This window comes from Culex quinquefasciatus, chromosome 3 (genome assembly GCF_015732765.1).
Source record: "Culex quinquefasciatus strain JHB chromosome 3, VPISU_Cqui_1.0_pri_paternal, whole genome shotgun sequence".
Taxonomy (NCBI): Eukaryota; Metazoa; Arthropoda; class Insecta; order Diptera; family Culicidae; genus Culex; species Culex quinquefasciatus.
Genome location: NC_051863.1, coordinates 69,661,944 through 69,686,213, shown reverse-complemented (window position 1 = coordinate 69,686,213; position 24,270 = coordinate 69,661,944). Strand labels below are relative to the sequence as shown.

General features: G+C 39.7%; 1 protein-coding gene across 10 annotated transcripts in view; it reads right to left on the bottom strand.

Moving 5' to 3' along the window:
- The window catches only part of LOC6040147 (ras-specific guanine nucleotide-releasing factor 2), a 373,188-nt gene that overhangs the window by 267,864 nt on the left and 81,054 nt on the right, over positions 1 to 24,270 (bottom strand). For 8 of the 10 annotated variants that reach the window (XM_038262900.1, XM_038262899.1, XM_038262901.1 and 5 more), the window contains 8 exons: positions 24,071 to 24,248; positions 23,486 to 23,908; positions 23,294 to 23,417; positions 19,021 to 19,358; positions 18,494 to 18,862; positions 18,058 to 18,435; positions 17,177 to 17,802; positions 9,530 to 9,675 (listed from right to left, as the gene is read on the bottom strand). In XM_038262900.1, the coding sequence (XP_038118828.1) occupies positions 9,530 to 9,675; positions 17,177 to 17,802; positions 18,058 to 18,435; positions 18,494 to 18,862; positions 19,021 to 19,358; positions 23,294 to 23,417; positions 23,486 to 23,908; positions 24,071 to 24,248 (2,582 nt within the window). The remainder of the gene's footprint in view (positions 1 to 9,529; positions 9,676 to 17,176; positions 17,803 to 18,057; positions 18,436 to 18,493; positions 18,863 to 19,020; positions 19,359 to 23,293; positions 23,418 to 23,485; positions 23,909 to 24,070; positions 24,249 to 24,270) is intronic. The other 2 variants (XM_038262904.1, XM_038262908.1) reach the window with 1 other exon arrangement.

Sequence of the window (24,270 nt, the reverse complement as noted above, 5' to 3'; positions counted from 1 at the left end):
TTGAGAAAAACTTATGTATTTTTTTTCCTAGCTCAATTTACAATGTTTTTTTCTGTTTCTCAAACTGGTTGTACAAAACAATTTATGCTGTATATTGTAATAAAAATTGGTTGTTTTTTGCAAAATATTTAAAATCTGAGTCAATTATAATTGACTGCATAAATTCTTTTTTGACCAGTATTGACAAAGGTAAGGTAATAAGCATGGAAAATTTTCTAGTGATTGTTTTGTAAACTTGTTCCGAAAAGGCCCCAGTCTCCAGATCTCCGCTGGTTGGGGATCGGAGGTAACAACTGTTCAGGGACTGATCTGATCAGTCAGTCTCCACTGGACCGCGCCGCGCCGTATTTTAACACGTTTAGTGTAACTTGTATCGTTTAGTCTAAGTGCTGTAAATAAAGTTGTTATCGTGTACTTTGTGTTTAATGTAACCGCGGGTGTTTCATTTGGCTACGCGATGACCGGAACCAGGGAAGAAGTGGCCTGGAGGCACAACACCACCCCTAAACGGCCCAGAATTCAGCACAACTCCAAGGCAAGCGAAATATCTGAGATCCGGCCTCCAAAAAGTGTATAAATAACACTTAAGCGCTAAAAACTTTTGATAGGGTTGTCAGATCCTCGATGTTTTAGGCTCATCTGAAATGTCTTTCAATTATCTAACTAACTACAGGTCGCATGATGAACCCGGACATCATTTTCATTGAAATATTTGAGATCCGGCCTCCAAAAAGTGTATAAATAACACTAAAGTGCTAATAACTTTTGATAGGGTTGTCAGTTCTTCAATGTTTTGGGTTCATTGAAAAGATTTTTTTAATACCTTTCTGAAAATGATAGATTTTCTTGCAAAAACCACCATTTTTTCAAAGGGTGGGGGAGGGGCAAATTAATAAGTTCTTTTTTCGAGGGATTTTATAGCCTTTCCCCAGTAAGATGAGGAAGGCAAAAATCATAACAATGAATAACAAATCTTGTTATTAAAACATAAAATGTTATTGGCCTAGTACATATATTCAAATATCAAAAAATGTTATTCCTAAGTTTTTCCGTCTGCTCGGGAAACCACAATTTTGTACACCGTTCTCTTTAATTCAATTTTGTAAATCGGCTGAACCTATTAAGACAATAGTCCCAAATTGCCCAATATAAAGGCAATATCAAAGATATCGAAATAAAATATGTTAAATCTTTCCCAGTCATATTGAAATAATGAATAAACTTTTTTTTTAAGAATCTTTGAATCACATCTAACTCTGAACACATTGGAGTAAAATAAAGAGATCGATTAAAAATCCAAAGCAAATATTTTTTTTATTACTGGTCATGGTTTCAACATTTTATTGAAAAATATGTTTTAAGTTAAAATACACTAATTCCCATCAACCATTTTTATAAGAAATAAAATTTCTGAAAATGTATAGGTTGGAAGTTTTACTTGTTTTAAGTGACTTGGCCAATGTTTATAAACATGTATTTTTTAGGGGTCAACTTTGGCTGTATTTTTTACCAAAATTTCCTATTTTTTAAGTAAAAATAAATATGCAGTAATTTTTCTAGAGTCCCAGACTATGCCTCTACGCATTTTTTACAATTTAAATGATAATGGTGCCACTTTATAGCAGAAATAGTGAAAATCAAGCAAAAATTGAAAAAGTGACTGTAAAAACATGAAAAAATAGATAGGCAAAATGTAATGATAAGAGATGGTAGGATAGAATAGAATAGAATAGAAAAACAAACATAAACTAAACAAGATAAATGCAAATTAAAATACTAAAAATGAAACAAGAAAAATATACAACAAGAGAAGTAATTTTTTTCATAAAACAAAACAGAGGTAAATAAAATTTTGATTTTTTTTTTTTGAAAAAATATTTGTTTCGTCCACTGATTTTTCGAGCCAATTACTACGGCCAAAAAATATTGTTCATGGTTCGATCATTCAAAGTCCCAAAAGGCCGTTGCAAATATTTATCATAGTTTTTGTCCTTCGGTTCTGACCGTTATCGGGGGGGAGCAAGCCATTATCTCAACATTTGAATGAAAATAGTGTTTTAAAATGCATTTTACACTAGTTCAATTGTTTTGCAATCATGAGTTTTCAATAAATGTAAGACTTTGACGAAAACCAAATTATAACGAAAAAAACAACTTTTCGCGGCACTGAACATCTAAAATTTTCAAAAATTCCAAAGATTTGTTAATGTTGAAAAAGGTTCTAAACGTAGGGGAATGCAATTTCAGCTGATTGAACATAAATTTTCATTGAAATTTTGAAGTTTTTGGGAGGGAGGCAAAAACTTTAAAAAATATTTGTACCAGCCTAAAAACTTACCGATCAAAATACTAAAAAAATATTGCTGCAATAGAAAATAAGCCGTTTTCAAAGATAATAATGGAACTTACAAGGTTTCAACTCACTCGAATCAAAACGAGCAAAAGTAATATTGTTTACTGCAGCGATCTGTGGAATCGGCGCGTACGTCAATCCGTTTTTGCAATATTTTTAGAGCAGGTGTTTGGTCATTGTGATCAAGAAGCTCAAATTTAGATACTTTATCCACTCAAGTCAAAAGTTATCAATAAAGCAATCGGTTTGGGATTATGGATCTGCTCTAAGTTAAATCAACAGTGTTTTACACAAATATGTAAAACTTTGCTAGAATTACGATGTACAATTGCTCTATAGATAGCTTGCTAATGCAAACCTTATACTGATTTTGTTGGTACGCTTTTGTGTGACGAATTTCCAGATTTGAATATCAACTCATTCTTATTTGTTAGCTAGAAGATTTTGCACCATGAAATTAGAAATTAGAACTTCAGGTTAGGCCAAAATGCATCCAATCACAAGTTAATTCAATTTCAGCCTCCGTTACGCATCAACACTTCCAGCAGTGGGACCTTAAATGTTTAATACGGCATCGACGCGTCAACCAGATGTTCGAGCTCGAGCATAAAATACATGTTTTAGAACTCTGTTGCAAAACCGGCCTCCGTGAAATGACCCCCGGCCAGGGCCGCCTGGTGTCGGACTCAGAATCATTGCCACCGAGGGAAATCAAAGACAACAATCGAAAAGGAAACGGATAATACCCATAAATCACATCCCGGCCAGGCATTGTCCGTCCGCAGGCCCTCCTGGCAGAACCAAGAATCATCTTTGTCGTCGTCGTCGTCGGTGACAACCGTCCGAAGGCTTAGAGTTAGAGGTAAGGACAGCTGAGGAGAGGAAGAGACCCAAATGTTGCCGGCCATTAGCCGGAGCCGGAGTTAGGTTCTGGACCATAACCCGGGAGTGGTGGCCAGTCGAATGTGACGATGTGTTTGATTTATTACTTAAAACAATAATTTTATGAGCCTCGGGGGTGGCGTCCAACGCAGTGACGAACGGTCCAAAGACACCCCCTCTCCCTGAAGCACGCACTCGGAACGGAAAACGGCGTAGGAAAGCTCTCGTTTTACGATATCAAACCCATCATCATTTGTGGTCGTTAGCGGAAATATATTGTGATTTTGAGCGTCCTAAGCAAACAATTTGTTTGGATAGGGAGTGAACATAAGGCAACTGGCGACATTTGCAAATATCACATTTACAAAATAGAGATGGTACAAAAAACAAGTTTAAAATTATTTACGGATCCGAACGAAGTTTCAATACACATGAGTAGATACGTGAGATCCGCCATAAAAAAAACTTATAAATATAATTCAGGTGGTCATAAGTCAAACAGGGTTGCCAGAAATATTTTGATACTTTTCGAAGGTCTTTCTTTACTCATCTAAATAAAGTAAAATAATGCACCCGGGCTTAGTATCCATACAGATGAATGAGATCCGGGTTCTTGAAAGTTTCGTATAGTAGGATGATACTTACAAAAATTATTTTTTTTACATTTAGATTTTTTAAAGCAGCGATTCTCAACCTTCTTCTAGGCTGGTACCCCCTACCAAGGGTCCTGATTTTCGGTTCAATGAACAGAAACCACTCACTCATCGCCTATCCATTCGTCGTCTATTCTAACCCGCAAGCATTCATGAGCGAATGATACTCGCAAGCAGTCAGCGAGTGGCCCAAACTGTTCACTCAGCGAACAAATACATCGTGAAATTTTCTGCCTACTCCGTCGCTCGACTACACTCACACACTACCATGCTCAGCGAAGAGCCATTCTCACAAAACGCCAGCGCGGCAGTCTTTTTGTTTTCCCGCCCTCAGTTTGCCATCAATTTGATTTTTTCTTGGTGGATGTTTCTTTGAATGGTGTCTATAATGTTATGAAATCAAAATAAATGCACAATTTAATTGATAACATTGATTTTAGGCAACCCAAATCAATGAGTATAACGCAGCGCATCAGAGAAAAAATGTTTTCAGCTAAGAGTAATCGGAGACGATCGGCCTGCCGGAGCCGTTCGGAGACTGAGCCGATCAGAGAGAGAAGGAGAGTAGAAAAGAGAGTGTTCGGGAGCGAATGGTTTCAAAGTGACAAACAGTAGGAATTCATCAGGGCAGTATCGCGTCGCTTGCTATTTGTGCTCGCGAATGGAGTGGTTGATTTTGAGCAATCAGGACCCTTGCCCCCTACCATGTAAATCAAGTAGGCCCGGTACCCCCGTTGAGAATCGCTGTTTTAAAGTATATTTTAATAATAAACAATTGCCTTTTTTTCAAACTTTTATGCAAAAAATATTTTTTTCAGCAAAAAATTGTCCGATAATTCCAAAAATTCAGTCTGTATTCTTATTCGAAATTGATTTTATCGTGACTTCTATGCAAATAAAGTTAACAAACTCTTAAAAACCTCTTTTCAACTCCTTCTTGAGGTTTCAAAACTTATTTATTTAGCTGTGGGTGACCAACACCGTGCTACACAGAAAAAAATACGTAAATTTACACAGCATGTAATTATTTGGTTCTCTTTCTAGCCGCTCGTTTATGAAATGCGAAGATGGCTCAGTCGGCAGCGGGTAGCAGCAGTTATACCGAACATCCTACCCGTCGTCCGTTCGATTCCAGTCTAACGTTATTCCACTTGGCCGTAGACGAGAAAGCTTCCCCTACCTGTGAAACAACTTTTTAAGATCAGAATTTCCTTTTGCTGCCCGCTTCAATCATTTTAAAATAGAACATAGGCCACACCCTTTTCCTACTGCAATCCAAGTCGAGCTTCTCATTCCCATTGGCCAATCAGAATTATTTGATTTGAACTAATGTCAATTTCCAAAACTAATTTAAATTTCCAATGAACCTAAAATTAACATACATCATTTATCATGATAGCTTTTGGTACATAATAAATAATTTTAATTTACAGGAATATTTTTTTCTGTGTGGTGGTTCAAAAGCGGCCATATTCGTAAATTTTCGCAAAAACCAAAAAAAAATCAAAAAATCATAACTCCGCATCATTACTATCGATTTAAGTTGTCTTGGACGGAAACGAAAGGCGATTAGTTAGCCTTTCAAGGAAAAATATTCTGAGATCCGAAAAACAGTCAAACAATTGAAAAAGTCTTATAATGACTTCAAATGGCGTTTTGACCATGTCTGGACTAATTAGTATATGTCTGAAAGCATTTTTGTAGGATTTCTCGGAAAATTCCACATATCTTATCAACTAGCGATATCGAACCGTACGTTTACGAAATATGATTTTTTGAAAATAAAAATAGGATTTTTCGCGTAGCGCGATCCTCAGGCCCTCAAATTGGTTGAAACCATACAAAGAAGTACAAATAATGTCCATTCCTGGAATTCAGGGAGAGTTGTTCAGCTGGCAACATTGCATAAAAATTTGTTTCATTATGATGACGTGAATGTTAACATAATAATTGAAATATTTCGATTTATTTTACATTCAAATTATTTTGTTTAAGTTCATCAACAAGAAAACGTAAAAGTAAACTTGATACAAACTTTTAAAAGCCAATTCTGAAATAGAGAATCTGCATATTTTTAATAATTTGACGTCGTCGTGCTATCTTGTCGCACTTACCATTCCGATGTTCCGAGAAAAACGCGTTTTAATGTTTGACGTTGAATAAACAAAAACGAAAGCACGCAATGTAAACAATAACAAACTCGTTTTGTTTGGCTGACCATTCTGTGCATTGTCCCGAAATTTGGTTGAAGTTGGTTGCTGGAGTCCCGAGTTATAACTACAAATGTTTACGGTAGTCTAACTTGTACGTGCGTCAAGAAGTCTGCGATTGACAGAGCAGCGAGTCAGACGTGCGTCCCTCCAACATCAAATAAGTGCTAAAAAGTGCTAAAATGCCTCACGGCAAGAAAAAGAGGTAGTCCTCACCAGCAGGATCAGCAGATTTGAAGAAGCTAAAGAATGCTGAAGCGCTACCTGCAAAGCCAGGCAGTTTGAGCAAGGACGCTCAAAATTCGGCTGGAAACCAGTTCGCTACCCTCCCCGTGGACGTGAGCGAGAAAGAAGAATTTGAACGACGGGAAAAGTTGCCACCCATTTTTGTGAAAACATCGTCATCGGACTCGGTGCGAAAGTGGCTGACCGGATTTATCAAATCTGGTGCTTTACGAGCTTCCATTCGCTTGTGTGCTGATGAACTCAAAATTCTGCTACCTGGCAGAAAGGACTACAACTACGTTCGGGATTTCTCGAACAACACAAAGATTGAATACTACAGCCATGACGATCCAGGTGAACGACCCATGAAGCAGGTCCTCCGAGGTACGACATGGATGTGAGTGTGCTGAAAGAAGAGATCAAAACTCTTAAGTTGAACGTGATCGAAGTCTTCAAGATGACGAGACACAACAAGGACATCAAGTATCGTGATCAACTGTACCTGGTTCATCTCGAGAAAGGATCGACAACGCCGTCTGAGCTGAAAGCAGTTCGGACAATTTTCAACATCATCGTGACTTGGGAACGTTATCGTCCAGTGCACCGTGACGTGACACAGTGTTCGAACTGTTTGTAGTTTGGACATGGTGGAAGGAACTGTTTCATCTAGAGTCGTTGTCTAACCTGCGGAGGTGAGCACAAAACTCAAGCATGCAACACAATCAACGAGAACATCGAGGCCAAATGCTTCAATTGCGGTGGCGACCATTCGACCAAAAATCGGAGCTTCCCAAAACGTGCTGAGTTTGTAAAAATTGAATGTGAACAGTAATAATAAAAAGAAAAATACAACAAAGATGAAGAGAATTTAGCCATACCATTTAAAATGTAAATGAATTCAAAAAAGTTTTCAAAAGTATTTGAATCAAGGGTTCGCGCTGTAAGCTGCTACAAGTGGCCAAAGATCCGGATGGGTGGACCCGCGACTAGACGCTGAACAAGGTCCAGGAATGCAACAGCTCGGCCAAATGAGTGAAGTCTTCAAAAGGAGTTTTTTGAGGATCTTGTCCCGCAGCTTTCGGAATATTACGGTCAGCATTTCCAGCTGCAGGTCGTCGTTTGCATTCAAGTTCTCCAACGTCGATTGAAGAGATCTCTTAAGAACACGGGCGGACGATCGTGGATTCATTCGGTTGCGGGGCTGCTAGAAGTTGGACTTGCTGCTCGGGTTCAAGCACGAATAGCAGAAGGTTGCAAGAAGATGATTTTTAAGCCGGTGAGCACGTTCCTTTTTATTTTATATCAGAAACTCAATCACAGATTCTTGCTCTCCCTACCACCTTTCCATTTTATGTCCTTATGAGGGGATCATCGATCCATCCGCATTGGCATACTATCTTTTCATTTTTCTTCTTGCCTTTCTTCAAAATTTTCACTATCTTTTTAACACTTACTACCAGTCTTTGTGAGGGGATACTGAGCTCGATTTGCTTTCCATCCGCATTGACCTTTTCTCAACTATAATTTTCCTTTTCATCAGTAGTTAGAATCAAAGCCGGGGATTGGGGAGGAAGCATCAGGGCAGTGGACGGTATGCTGTAATGGCGGAGACTGGATGTGGATAGTGGAAGACCAGAACTACGTCACAAGGGGAAAATGGTTTAGTAATTGTACAATTCTTAAGGATTGTCTAATTACTACGTCTATTAACTTCTGTCAGTCTCCAGCTGTCTGCCGCCCCCTTTTAGGCCCCCAACAGGGTGCGAGCCCTGTTTTTCAGTTTTGTCAGACTTTTTTCGGAGTTATTGGAGGTTACTGTCGGAAGGAGATTCTCTTCCCCTGAGGACACCGTGAGTGAACTTGCTTGTTCGCGTCCAACCACCCCCTTTTGACCCTTCATACGACAGTAATTTGAAGATGCTCCCTTTAAGTCTGAGCCACTGTAATTCTAGGCAACCGCTACATAGGTCATCCTTGTGGCCCTGTTGGTTATCACATCAAATCAAATCAAATCAAAATCAAAACCATTTAAAATGTAAATGAATTGTAATTATTATAAGAATATTCAATAAATATACATTTAATTTCAAAAATTACGAGCGTCAAACGCGTTCTGACCTGAAATCCCTTTGGCCAGTTGTCGCATTTACACCAATTTTCAGGGAGTGACAAGATAGCACGACAAGATTGAAATTACTTTAATGCGTAAAGTGACAAAAATGCACGGTGTTTTTTCGGATTTCGTTGAATATCTCAGGATTGAAATCGAATTTTGGGGATATGTGAAGGTCAAAAGGTGAGGCATTGTGAGCTGCACAATTTGGCCCAAAAAGCACGTACGACAAGTTAGCACGACGGCGACGAAATGTTAATAAATGACAAGAATAGTGCTAGGCGTAATCTAACCTAAGGCACTCTCCAGGATCCCTTTGAAAGATTGGCTGCGCTAGGATCTGATTAGATTAGATTAGAGGTTAGATTAGAATTTTTGAAATGTTTGGCCGTTTTTTTCGGATCTCAAATTATTTTTCCTTGAAAGGCAAACCAATCACCTTTTATTTGCGTCTAAGACTAGCTAAAACCGGTTGAAACGGCACGGAGATATGATTTTTTTTAATATGTTTTTTTGCGAAAATTGATGAAAATTGCCATATTTGGGACCCCCCTAGCACGATTTAGGTCACCCTAACGACCAAACAAAAAATAAAGCTAATTAGCGGGTCTAATTATTTTAGCTAAAGAACCCACAGAAAAAAATTGAGCCCGATCAGAGAATTTTTTTTCGGTTTTGGCTCTTTTCAAATGGAATTGCTGAATACATGTGTTGTGATTTTAAGTTACTTTACGAATTTGTAAGTGATAATTTAAACTCATTATGTTTTCTCTCCATATCATTCACACATTCAACCACACATACATATATCACATCAAAAAGACTGAAATTACTTCTTGGACACTATTTTAGCATTATCTCGGTCCATGTAGTAATTCCATCATACAAATAATTAGAAATAATCCCATGCAATTTATTAAACAAGCAGACTAAAAGATTGAATAATGAAGTCCAAAAGTACAAATACAAAAAAATACAACGTTAAACACATCTCTAGTGAGCACCAGCAGTGCTGCCAGTTGAGCAGACAAGCAAGCCCCATAACATAAAGTAGTAAATTTGCCCTTTAAAAAGTGGTGAGTTGTGCGCTTACCTCGACGAGTCGCGCTCTCGCTGGGGCGTTCCGAAGAGGCTTTTCCGTTGGCGTTCCGGCGTTTTCGGGGCGGAGAACTTTCGCGTGGCCAGCCGGGGGCTGCTGATTTGTGGTTGTTGCTGCTGCTGCTGTTGCTTTTCACTGCCCTGCTCACCAGCAGGAGGAGGACGATCCACAAGTTGCACAGGCAGATAAGTAGAATGGATAGATGATGGAATCACAAATCAAATCGGGATGATAAATTTGGCTCAGCCATGGCTGTTTCGGATTGGTTGCGGAGAAGAGGGAGGAAAGTGCTGGGGACTAGGCCAGCGAGGGGGGCCGTAAATCATACTCATAGTCAAGGCAAACATCTACCCTGAGGAGTGATAAATGCCTTTGAAGAGAAGAAAGAAAACTATGAAAAGTGGCCAAAATATTAGGTTATAGAGCATTACTTTTGCCGACAAGGCTAAAGTGGTATTTAAAGCAATTTCAGATGAAACTGATTTTAGATATTCAAAATCGTTAATTTTAACTCTTAGATTGTCTGATGTTAAAAGCATCAAGTTATTGGTAAAAATTTGTTAAAGCAGTTGTGCAGAATTGAAATAAAATCTTCCTAAATATAGAAGTGAATGAACATTGATGAAAAATATCTGGATAATAACTTAAAGCAGGTGAGATATATTATCACCTCACAACGACTCTAAATTGAATCAAATTTGCAATCAAACAGTACTTCAGTGAAATTTCGATAAAGAGTACCGCTTCAAGTTATAGCCATTTTTAGGATAGTTTTTTTCGAAAATAGTTGAAGTTATTTTTTTTTTTTTAATTAGTGCACATATTTGCCCACATTTCAAAAAAACATTTTTTGAAAAGCTGAAATAATTTACTATATTTCGAATTTTTAGCTCTGTTGATATGACCCTTAGTTGCTGAGATATTGTCATGCAAAAATTTGAAAACAGGAAAATTGATGGTTTCTTAGTCTAACTCAAACAACCCACCATTTTCTAATGTCGATTTCTCAGCAACTAATGGTCCGATCCACAATGTTAAAATATGAAACATTCGTGAAAGTTTACGATCTTTTCAAAAACAATGCTTTTTAAAACAATACTAACACTTCAAAAGCGTGTTAAATTAAATGTTTGGCCCTTTTGAAATATTAGTCTTGAATTAAATTTGTCAAATTTGTATGGAAAATTATATGATAACTAATGATGCAACTAATGGATTCTTTGGGCATACCGAAGGCACCAAAAAATGTTTCCGCCGGATTAAAAAATACAAAAATTAAAATTAAGAAAAAAAGATTTCGCAGGCAACTGCTGTGCTATTGAATATCAATCTAACAGTAACAGTTGCCAAGATATCACCATTTGAATAAAGAGTGCTTACTAGACGACACTGAGAAAAATCAACCGTTAATCAAATTTTAAAAACTTTGAGAGGCTATGTTTCAGCAATTAGTAATCTGATCCTAACACAGTTCGAAATTTTTGCCTTTCTTACTAAAGAAAGGTATAAAGTTGGCTTTTGGCTCCGACTCAAAAACAAGCTTCATTATCAAATCATTTCATTCGAAAAATCTACAAAAAAAATCATGGACGATCGATTTTCTACGCCCGATCGATTGACAATGGCAGAATTGGTCTATCTCCAATATCCGAATTTCGGGGATCAATTTGCCGTAGAGCACGCGTGACGTCCGTGTGTGGTAAAAAAGTGCTCAATTTTGTGATAGGGGGTTTCTCCGAGCCCACATTATGGATTTAAGCTCTCTTGGGTGCATTTGAAAGAGGATGTGCTGATCCTGAACCAGTTCCATAACAAATTTGAATTATTCCATTTTTTTAGGGGACTAGGAGTATGTTTTCAACTAGGAGCGGCCGTGGCTGACTGGTTACGGTGTTCGCTTTGTAAGCGAATGGTCCTGGGTTCAATTCCCATCTGCTCCCAACGAGAAAGTATAGGAAATATAAATCTTGAAACTCTGAACATGAACGAAAATCAAAGTCGCTCGAGTCGGGGTTCGATCCCCCGTCCTTTGGATTGGTAAGCAAAAATGCTAACCACTATGCCTTCGCGACTTGGTTAGCTATGACTGGAATTAGGAATACTGTTACTACAGTCGACTCTCTGGCTGTCGATCTTCTCGATATCAATAATTCTCCATCTATCGATGAATTCTTCAGTCCCTTCAATCTGCATACTTCAATTATCTTCATTCCTCGATATTTTCCCTTGCTTGAAGGATCTCTTCCTCGACGGTCCCTTGGATTCTGTTTGCTTTAAAAATCTCTTCCGGTTGTCAATAATTTCACTTTCTCATGGCTTGCATAGACATTTTTCTTGGCGAAACGATGCTTTGAAGGGTGTTTGACATTAGTTTGTTTTTGTTTGATGGACGTTGCTAGATTCTCTCCCATAGCTGGGTACCAAGAATAAAATATTTTCAATCGAGTCTTCATTTTGCATCGTTCTGTAAACTGATGATTCTCTTCCTCGACGATCCCTTGGATATTGACAACCAGAGAGTCGACTGTATCAACTATATACGCGCTGGGTCCTTGTCCATTTGACAAGGGTTCGGAAGTTCTAAATAACGTTTGAATCCGATTGGTCCAAACGTTCTTCAGGGCGGGGCTTGTCGATAAAGCTGAAGTACCTCGCGCTCGGCTAGCCAGCGTAGAAATGGGTCACCGAAGCTCGGCAGAGCTAACACCTTCCAAATGCCTATGCGAGTTATTTGCATGTATAGAATGTAGATCTAAAAATACATGGAAACAACTCAATTTGTAAGAAGCGACCGCGTGGTCCCGTTTGGTTGGTTGCACACACACACACACACACTAGGAGTATGTTTTCAACTGATCAGGTGGTTTCCAAATAAAAAGTCGGTCTAAAATTGAAATATTGAAATCGTTTATTTATCCGAAAAATTGCATTTTCGAGCCCTACAAATTGTCATCCATGCCGGTAATGTGGTTCTTGATTTACAACTGTTGGACTAATTTACTGTGAGGAGAAAAAAAAACCTAAAACAGGTAAAATTAAATTTTTCACCAAATTCCAAAACTGTTCCTTTGGCATTTTATTTAATTTTTTTTCTCCATATCATAATCTAGACCATAATCGAGCTTCTGAAACAAATTTGACCTCAATCGGATTTACCTTCAGATTTTAGAAATTGTCCCTTTTTGCCTTTCTTACTAAAGAAAGGCATAGGGTTTGCTTTTGGCTCCGACTCAAAATGAAGCTTCTTCACCAAATCAATTCTCGAGAAATATTAATTGGAAAAAAATTGCAAAAACTCATGGACGATCGATTTTCATCGCCTCGTCGACAAGTTGTCAAGTTGAGCTTAACATGAGCAACTCTCTACGAAATCGGCCGGTTTCGACCATTTTTATTTTTCGTATTTTTTGATTTGACTTAAACTTTGTTTGGGCCTTCCCTATGACCAAAAAAGCTATTTTGCGTCATTGGTTCACCCATACAAGTCTCCATACAATTTTGGCTGCTGTCCATACAAAAATGGTATGTAAATATTCAAACAGCTGTAACTTTTGAGTAAATTTTCTGATCAATTTGGTGTCTTCGGCAAAGTTGTAGATATTGTTGAGAACTTTTGAGAAAAAAACGGAAAAAAAAAATTCCCAAAATATGTATTTTTTTGATTTTCGAGATTTTTTGATATGTTTAAGGGGACAAAATCCGCAACTTTTGAGCCATAGAGAAACATAGTCAAAAAATCTGCCGCTGAGTTATGAATTTTTGAAAAAACAGTGATTTTTGGAAAAAAAACGAAATTTCATGCAAAAACAAGTTTGACATTATTTTTCGATGCAAAATTGAATTTGCAATCGAAAAGTACTTCACAGATTTTTTTATAATGGGCTCCGTTTTCAAGATATAGCCACCAAAAGTTTGATTTTAGCGAAATATTTGAAGTTTTTCAATTTTTAAAAATAGTGACCATGACTCATGAGTGACCATTTCTAAAAATGTTTAAAAGTTCAGAAAATTTGCTACACAAATGTCTAAGAGACATTTAAGATTGGACCTCGGGTTGCTGAGATAGAGCCGCTTTAAGAAAAAGAAACACGAAAATTGGAGTTTTCTTAATCTCACCAAAATAACCCACCATTTTCTAATGACGATATCTCAGCAAATAATAATCCAATTATCGATGTTAAAACAGGAAACATTCATGAAATTTTCCGATCCTTTCGAAAGAAATATATAAGTTTTTTTTTTAGATCAAGACATGTATAAACATTGAAAATTGGACCATTATTTGCTTAGCTATGGTCATTAGAAAATGGTGGGTTGTTTTGGTGAGATTAAGAAAACTTCAATTTTCGTGTTTTTTATCTTCTATCTGAGCAACCCGAGGTCCAATCTTCAATGTCTTTAAGACAATTTTATAGCAAATTTTCTGAACCTTTCAAAAAAAAATATTTTTGCAATTCCGTCGTGAAACTACTTACTTTTCCTGTCATTCTTGAACGACGAAATAGCCTACTTTTCTGTACCAAAAATAACAGAATCAAATAGCAACACTTTTCAAAATAAATGCTGAAAAGTTCTACTTTTCAGCACTCAAATGTACGACTCGTGTTGAAAAAATTCTCTTTTTGCAACTTGTTGCATAAACTACTATTTTAGAAATGGTCACTCATGGTCACTATTTTTAAAAATTTAAAAACTGCAAATATTTCGCTAAAATCAAACTTTCGGTGGCTATATCTTAAAAACGGAGCCCTTTATCAAAAAATCTGTACAGTACTTTTCGATTGAAAATTCAATTTTGCATAAAAAATATTGTCAAACTTGTTTTTGCATGAAACTTCGATTTTTTTTCCAAAAATCACTATTTTTTTCAAAAATTCATAACTTGGCGGCAGATTTTTTGACCATGTTTCTCTATGACTCAAAAGTTGCGGATTTTTGTCGCCTAAAACATATCAAAAAATCTCGAAAAACAAAAAATAAGTATTTTGGGAAATTGAGTTTTAGTGAAAAAAAGTTGATAAAAAAATCTGCAAATTTTTTTCCGTGTACCTATTTTTTTCTCAAAAGTCCTCAACAATATCTACAACATTGCCAAAGACACCAAATTGATCAGAAAATTTACTCAAAAGTAACAGCTTTTTGAATATTTACATACCATTTTTGTATGGACAGCAGCCAAAATTGTATGGAGACTTGTACACCCAAAGCTAAAGAACGAGGGGATAGTCCTCACAAAAAGAAACGTGAGGAAAGTGCTATTTTGCGAGAGTATAGTCCCAAATACAGTATGTAAAAAAAGTATTTACACCCCTTGGGCACTATGCCCATTTTGTGATGAAACATGTGAACAATTCAAAGTTTGACAGAAACCTAGTACTACGTTTTGTCCAGAAACTCATGCCGAACATTTTGCTACAAAAAGCTCAAGAAAAGATGATTCCTATCAAGCTTCCCATGCGCCAGTGCCAACGCACACCGCGGGTTTGGTTTTCTAGCTTCGGTACGTGCCTGAACCCATTTTTGTATTGGTATCTTGGTACATCGTACCAGCGCACCACGACACTCTCGGCTCGCCCCATCGGTTTTGTGTCTGGCACTCACCCATGGCATGAACACAGCGTGCCGTGGTACGTGTCGTGGTATTGAACCCGTTTTGTACCGCCAGCGCGTACCACGGCACGTCCCTCGGCTCGTAACGAGTGAAGCACCTTGGCTCATATACCGGGTTCATGCCATGGGTGAGTGCCAGACACAAAACCGACGCGGCAAACCGAGAGTGTCGTGGTGCGCTGGTACGATGAACCAAAATACCCTCGGTTCGTGTGAGTCGGGTACGGGTGTAAACCGAACAAAGCAGGCGCAAAGCAAACCCGAGGTACAGTTGAACCGCGTGTACCGCACGGTGCAGGGAAGCTTGATTCCTATAAAAAGTTATAGATCAAATACTGCTTTGTATTTGTTATATAACTTTTTATAAAAATCATCTTTTCTTGAGTTTTTGTAGCAAAATTTTTGGCATGAGTTTCTCAACAAAACGTAGTACTAGGTTTCTGTCAAACTTTGAATTGTTTACATGTTTCATCTTAAAATGGGCATAGTGCCCAAGGGGTGTACATACTTTTTTTTACATAACGTCATGATTTGAATTCCCGGACGCTTCAAAACCCGGACACTTCATCTTGTTTTATCAATTATTTGGATATAAGTTCGCATTATGAATGTCAAAACTGTGTTATTTGATGAATTCCAACATCAACTTTCATTTGAAGTTTGTTTGAACGCTGTAGTTAATGCCAAAACAGTTAAATACAATAAAATTATAAGTTTACCAAAAATGCGAAACATTTCACTTGAAATATTTCATAGGGGTTCGAAGCACCGGGAAGGCAAAGCAGAAATTTACGGTTTCGATATCCTTAAATTCTAGCAAATTTTTATATAAAACATCGATTGTTTTGATGTTAACAGCTTATTTGAGACCTAAAGAATGCCATTCACTAACATTTCAGTCCAAATTTGTGCGATTCATAAGTAAAATCGAGTGTCCGAAATTCGAAGCACAATAAGTCATTTTAATTTTAAAGTTCTGATGAAAAATTGTTAGAAAAGACATGCATGCATTTTTTTGAAACTGACTGTTTATACCACATCCTTATGATATTTCTACATTTCCAACTTATTACATGATTTATTGCCAGCTATAACAAACATGATATGCTACTATGTGTCCGGATTTCGAATCATGACGTTACTGGTAAAAAAAAAGATTTTTTCAAAAATGTCTATTTGAAGTTTTGAGCATCCTAGCGGTCTGTCCAAGCCTTCAAAGATTGGTATTTTTTCCAAAAATTGGCCCCAGTGAGCTAATTCTCTGACTCAAAAATAAGTTGTTCTGATTTTGAAAATCGAAAATGCTTGTGTGCGATTACAGCTTATACCCAGCCATGGCGATTGGGGCAAAAACAGCGCTCTTCAGTTATATGAAAAAAATCAGGTTGTTTTTAGAATTGATTCATAAATAGACCATTCTTTATTTTGCTGTTTCTTTGAAAAAAAAATTATCTGAGTTTATCTTCCTTTTGTAAGAAAGACTCTATCTCACCTTAGGTGGGATTAAATCGGGTTTTTATGTCAATCTTGATCCATTTTAAGCATTTTACCAACCGATTTACTTCGATAATGACTTGACCCTAACCAATCATTACCACATCAAAATGAAGAGATAAATTTGTAAGCCAGCTGCCATTTCCGAGTACCAACACTTCCTTTTGGTCACCCGGGCCATGTATGCAATTACCGTTCACGTTCCTGTAGCAACAGCAGCACCGGACAGCACCGGACGCCGAGCAAATGCAAATTAGTCTGATCTATCCACCTACCCAACACCCCATTCGGCCATGGAAAACAGACTGCAGCTGTCCGGATTCTCTGCCGGTCGGTTTTCAAACGCGCATAACCAGAGTGTAATTGTGTGGAAACATAAAGCTATCAGGTACAACCAGTGCCGACAACAAGCAGCAACGACGGTTGATAGCCGTTTAATGGCCGCCTGCACTGTGGGAGAAATTGTGGTGAAAACAACTTTGTCGTTGACAATTTTGGCCACCCCTCATCCCAGTGTGCCAACCCGTCCGTATTTACCTTGCCGTAGAAGCTCCCGTCGCCGTTCAGCTGCAGACTGTGCCGGTGCTGGCAGAGGGCCGCATGCGGGATGGCAATGTTGTGTCCCACACTCGGTCGCCGGTCCATCGGCAGAAGATGTGGAGGGGAGATACTCTTGGTGACCGCCGTCCCAGAAGCAGCCGTGTGCGTTGTTGTAGTTGTCGTCGTTATCGTGACCGTTGTCGTGGTCGTCGTGCTCAGCAGATAAGGCTGAGTTACGATTTTTGGCCCGTCGTGACCATTTTGGCACACCGTTGGCTGCTGTTGTTGTTCTTTGGCGGCCAACTGCTGACCAGGACTGGAAGGACTGTGGCACGGAGTTGTAGTTACAGTTGGCGGAGTTTGAGGTTCTTTAATTTGCTGCTGTTGTTGTTGTTGCTGCTGCTGCTGGGTCATGTCCGTGGTGCAAATTGTTGGCGTCGGTTCCTTCCGCTGCTTTGGATTGACACGTTCTGGCAGCGGTCCGGACGGTGCCTTCCCGTACCGGAATGTGCCCTCGGTTGGTGTTTGATCTTCGGACTTGTCCTGACCGCCGGACCCGGTTGAGCCAACTAACGTGACGCTGCTCAGGTTCGACGGTGACGAGGGGCCACTCATGGCTGTTTCTGTAATTGGGAGGGAGGTGGAACATTAGACAAATTTTACTAACAGCCAATAACCCGACATGGTGTCGATTACAAAATGCATTTTCTCAATTCCGTTCTGAAAAAAATCTGCGTTCTGATTAAAAAAAGTATGTTCTTAGATTTTGAAGATTTCAAGCTCGGAGAATCAAAAATCCAATAATGTTCAAATAAAAATTAAATCATTTCTTGCCTCCACACCATGCCCTCAAAACCAAACGAAAACGTTTCACCTACCGGTCAACGTGTCCGAACTGCTCGACCCGGCCATGGGTTTCGGTATCGCCAGGTACGAGTCATCCTGGGGCTGCGCGTGTATTTGATGTTGGGACTTGCTCTGCAATGACCCCCCACCTCCACCACCCCCATTGCCCCCTCCACCCCCATCAACCTTCGGTGGAGACTGCTGCTGCTGCTGCTGTTTCTCTTCCACCGCTGTTTCGTGATGGTGAACTCCATGGATGATAACCGGTCCAGCTTGTTCGGGTATCCAAGATAGGGTTTCCTGTTCCGAGCCCTGGTGGCTAGCGTATCCCCGTCGGGACCCTCGGAAGCGCAAACCCGCCGAATCACCACTCATTGACCGATCCCGGTCGGCACCCTCCGAGCAGTAACCTGTAATTGAAGAATTTTAACAAATTTCAACTTAAGCTGGCCATGTGAAGTCATTTACCTGACACCGAGCTGGCTCCGGACGTTCGCCGGGGCGATGCACGGCCATCCTGGTAGGGAAGTTCCAGGAAGTCCGTCTGGTGGTCACACTCGCAGGCCGGTTCCAGCGGTGGGTTGTAGAACACATTTTTGAGCGCTTGCAGCACCGTCTCCCCGTCGGTAAACACCCGGTAGGTCAGCAGGAAGGTGTTCAAAAAGTCAATCGACAGGAAGCGCAGATCCGTAAGTCGCTGGAGTAGCCGTTCCGGGGTCGCGTAACGCACCTGGGGCAGCTTGCACGAGTTCAATGTTCGCGAAAACCGAATGTCCACGTCGTCCTTGAACAGGCGCGGATCGGCTCGCAATGCTTGGTGTCCTGCAAAGATGGATCCTTCAAGAATTCAATCCAAACGTGCCCCAACACCAAAAGTGGGATGAATGTGTGGGAGGTTACATCGAAACATAAAAAGGGAAGAAACGGGAAGAAAAAAACAACAACAGCTTGAGAACAACCAGACAACACGGAGTACACCACGGTTACGGGAATACCTCCGGAGGACCCTCCGATCCCGGGGGACAGCAGCGAGTGCATGTGGATGTTGTCCAAGCACTGCGAAATATCGCTGATCCACGCTTCCTTGTCCTGGATGGTGGGCGCGATCAGGTGGATGCTGTGCCGCGCACCGGATTTGGTTTCCACGAAGATCTTAAAGTCGCGATTGCCGGCGTTGACCGATTCCGATACGCTGAGCGTGCTGCCACGCGTTGATTGCGAACATACTGAAGCGTCCTCGTCCTGCACCTCGCTCGGGTCCTCGATGAGGGTAGCGTCCGCCAGCGGAATCTTACCCACGTCCGGGAGCAGGTGCAGTCGACCACCGGAAGTTCTGTTGAAAGTAAGGTGTGATACATTGGGGTAAAACATTTATAAAGGGCAAACATAAAAAAATACATAGACAGTCAACGTCAATCAATACCAATCAAATAAAAAAATGTAGCCAGTTGCAAAAATTAAGATTTTTTCGGTAAAAATCGAAAATATCGAGTTTTGCATCTCGTCGCCGACGTGCTAACTTGTCGTTCGTGCATTTTGGGCCAAATTGAGTTAAGAACGCCATTTTGTGCAGCCCTTAATGCCTCACCTTTTGATCTTAACAGATCCCCAAAATTCGATTTCAAACCTGAGATATTCAACGAAATCCGAAAAAACTCCGTTCAATTTTGTCACTTTACATATGAAAGTAGTTTCAATCTTGTCGTGCTATCTTGTCACTCCCTGAAAATTGATGTAAGTGCGGCAACTGGCCAAAGGGATTGCAGGTCAGAACACGTTTGACGCACGTACAAGTTAGACTAGCGTTAAACATTTACAATCATAACTCGGGACTCCAGCAGCCAACTTCAACCAAACTTTCGTTTTTGTTTATTCAACGTCAAACGTTAAAACGCGTTTGTCTCGGAACGTCGAAATGGCGGGTGCGACAAGATAGCACGACGACGTCGAACTTGTTGAATACAATAGTTCGATGCCTCTGTGCTCTCTTGTTCCAAGCTTGTTGGAATTTCCAAGGAATTTCTATCTGATTTGTACAAGAGCAAACAAAGGCATCGATATCTTGTAGTTCCGAAAAACACTTCGAATTGAATATTTTAAAATGAAACCTGAGCAATTCTCTACCAAAACCGGAAATGGATTTTATTTGTATTTTTTGATTTGGCTCAAACTTTGTGGGGGCCTTCCCTAAGACCAAATAAGCTATTTTGTGTCATTGGTTCACCCATACAAGTCTCCATACAATTTTGGCAGCTGTCCATACAAAAATGGTATGTAAATATTCAAACAGCTGTAACTTTTGAGTGAGTTTTCTGATCAATTTGGTGTCTTGGGCAAAGTTGTAGGTATTGTTGAGGACTTTTGAGAAAAAAATAGGTACACGGAAAAAAAAATTGCAGATTTTTTGATCAACATTTTTTTCACTAAAACTCAATTTCCCAAAATACGTATTTTTTTATTTTCGAGATTTTTTGATATGTTTTAGGAGACAAAACTCCGCAACTTTTGAGCCATAGAGAAACATGGTCCAAAAATGAACCGCCGAGTTATGAATTTTTGAAAAAATAGTGAAAATAGTGAATCGAAGTTTTATGCAAAAACAAGTTTGACAATTACTTGGATTACTATGAATTTTTGAAAAAATAGTGAATCGAAGTTTTATGCAAAAACAAGTTTGACATTGCTTTTATATGCAAAATTGAATTTGCAATCGAAAAGTACTTCACAGATTTTTTGATAAAGGGCTTCATTTTCAAGATATAGCCACCGAAAGTTTGATTTTAGCGAAATATTTGCAGTTTTTCAATTTTTAAAAAAAGTGACCATTGTAGTGTCCCTCGGATGGTATACAACATTGCATGAAATTTCGATTTTTTCCAAAAATCACTATTTTTTTCAAAAAATCATAACTCGGTGGCAGATTTTTTGACCAGGTTTCTCTATGGCTCAAAAGTTGCGGATTTTTGTCACCTAAAACATATAAAAAAATCTCGACAATCAATAAATACCTATTTTGGGAAATTGAGTTTTTGTATAAAAAAGGTTGATTAAAAAATCTGCTATTTTTTCCGTATACCTTTTTTTTTCTCAATAATTCTCAACAATACCTACAACAAAGACACCAAATTGATCAGAAAATTCACTCAAAAGTTACAGCTGTTTAAATATGTACGTACCATTTTTGTAAGGACAGCTGCCAAAATTGTATGGAGACTTGTATGGGTGAACCAATGACACAAAATAGCTTATTTGGTCATAGGAAAGGCCCCCACAAAGTTGGGGCCAAATCAAAAAATACAAATAAAATCCATTTCCGGTTTTGGTAGAAAATTGCTTATATGGCATTTTATGAAAATCTTATTATTGAACAAAACAAACTGTTAATTAGTGAAAACACATGCAAAAATATTTCGCTTCGTTTGTTATTCATATTGCAAATTATTAAATTTTGAGTATTTTCGCAACAAAAAACGATATTTGAAAAAACTGTTGCAATCAAAAAAAAATATTAAAAAACAAGCGAAATTGCCGGGACCGTGGTGTAGGGGTTAGCGTGATTGCCTCTCACCCAGTCGGCCTGGGTTCGATCCCAGAAGGTCCCGGTGGCAAATTTTGAGACGAGATTTGTCTGATCACGCCTTCCGTCGGACGGGAAGTAAATGTTGGCCCCGGACTAACCTAAAAAAGGTTAGGTCGTTAGCTCAGTCCAGGTGTAGGAGTCGTCTCCCTGGGTCCTGTCCTGGTGGAGTCGCTGGTAGGCAGTTGGACTAACAATCCAAAGGTCGTCAGTTCGAATCCCGGGGTGGATGGAAGCTAAGGTATAAAAAGAGGTTTGCAATTGCCTCAACAATCAAGCCTTCGGATACCTAGTTTCGAGTAGGAATCTCGCAATCGAGAACGCCAAGGCAATGCTGTAGAGCGAATAATTTGATTTTTGATTTCGAAATTGCATTTAATGCTTCGCTTGGTTGGATATCCATTAGGGTGGGTACGTTTTTCAAAAAGTTCTCCGATCAAGTTTTAGTATAGTTCCCCTTGTAGGGCATGCCCATAGGGACTTTCATGACAAAAATCAGCGAATTTGGTTGTAAACTGGCTGCGCGCATCAGGGTTAAAGTTTACATGGGAATTAATATGGGAAATTGGAACTTTTTGTTCAAACACTTCTACAGGTCTGGGAAAATCACGCGCCAATTTCTGGTATGGTCAGGCCTAAGGAGAATGGTCTGGAGAACAATTTTCCCGAAGAGAGCACACGGATTCGTTGTACCTAGAGCTGGCGCATCGGCAAACAATCCGATGTCTCCGGAATCAACGGGTTTCCCTGAAAAAGCATCAAATTTTCCTTAGCATGCTATGCAAGCTTAATGCACACCGCGACGCCACATGTCAGGTAGCTACCACGTGGTTGAAATATTATCAACAAAACACAAATTTGCTATGCAAAGATTCTGAATTTGACTAAATAATATCAGAATTGCTCGTAATGATCATTTTCTAGTTGAAAGAAGGTTTGCAATTGAATATTCCAGCCGATTCTCACCCACGTGGTAGCGGTCTGACATATGGCATCGCGGTGTGCATCAAGCTTGCATAGCATGCTAAGGAAAATTTGATGCTTTTTCAGGGAAACCCGTTGATTCCGGAGACATCGGATTGTTTGCCGATGCGCCAGCTCTAGGTACAACGAATCCGTGTACTCTCTTCAGGAAAATTGTTCTCCAGACCATTCTCCTTAGGCCTGACCATACCAGAAATTGGCGCGTGATTTTCCCAGACCTGTAGAAGTGTTTGAACAAAAAGTTCCAATTTCCCATAGTAATTCCCATGTAAACTTTAACCCTGATGCGCGCAGCCAGTTTACAACCAAATTCGCTGATTTTTGGCATGAAAGTCCCTATGGGCATGCCCTACAAGGGGAACCATACTAAAACTTGATCCGAGAACTTTTTGAAAAACGTACCCACCCTAATATCCATATTGCGAGAAATGAACTTTCTGTAGGTTCGAAAAAACACGGTATTTCTTGAAAATTTAAGTATTTTACAAAAACACTACTAAAGTGAAAACGCTACTTATAATACATATCAGTGTTGAACAAAAAAAAATTAATACGGTGAAAATGCATACAAAATTTCACATCGTTTGATACCCATATTCCCAATTCTGAAAATTCTGTTTATAATGCAGGAAATTCCGATAACAACATAATTTTCGAAATTAATAAGCTTTCGAACACGGATAAAATGAAAAAGCTCTTGCCCTCACCTGGTAGCGATAATCATGTGGTTCGAAAACAGGAAACACTGCCGCACAGCGTCGCGCTCGCTTTTGAACGAAGCCAACCGGCTTCGAATCCTTCCTCGTCCTGGTGGAACTTGCACGAGACTTCCTAAAACGAAAGCACAGCACTTGCTATAATAAACGCTTCCGTCTACCATAAAAAAAAGCTCGACGCACCTTGTCGCACAAACACTTGGTTCACGTCGAGCAGAATGTCGCACCCCTCGACGATCATGCGCTCTACGGCGAGATTTTTGCGCAGATTTTCCGTCTCCGACACTTCGTCGTGCATTTGGCGCGAAAGGTCCTCCAGCTGTTGGCGCGCGTTCTGCAGACTTTTGCGCTCCACGTGGTCGTGCGGGGTGTGGGCGAGCAGCTCGTGCAGCGTTATGATGTAGCGCGGGATTTGGTGCATCGGATAGGTAAGGAAGGTCTCGAGGCTACGGCCTTGGCAGGTCGGTTTGGCCTCGAGACGTTTCAGCACCGTGGCGAAGTTTGTATTGCTCTTGCACTCGGTCAGCACCTGCAGACTGTAGTGGTGATTGCGGACGTACTCCTGGTAGATGCTCAACATCGGCAGCAGCATGTCGAACAAATCCCCTAGAAATGTAGGTAGAAATTAAAGCTAATTTTATTTGACAAAGGTGGCATGCGATGGAATGAAAAGCTTCTGCGAGGTTGGTTCCGCAAGGACGTTTAGCGCACGAAGAAAGCAGGACGGACAGTGTGTAGTATACAGTGCAGTGATGCCAGCTGTCTTACCAAGTACCAACGTGGGCCACGACTCCAACCGCGAGGTGAGACCCTTCAGGAAGATCTGATGTAGGAACAGTACCGTTTCCGAGTTCAGGAAGATCGAGTTGACGTCCTCGTGCGAGCACGGCGGACGCTTGGAACTGGCCGCCATCTTGAACGGCCGAAGAAAGCATGCCACGAGTACCTGAGAAACGAAAAAAACAAAG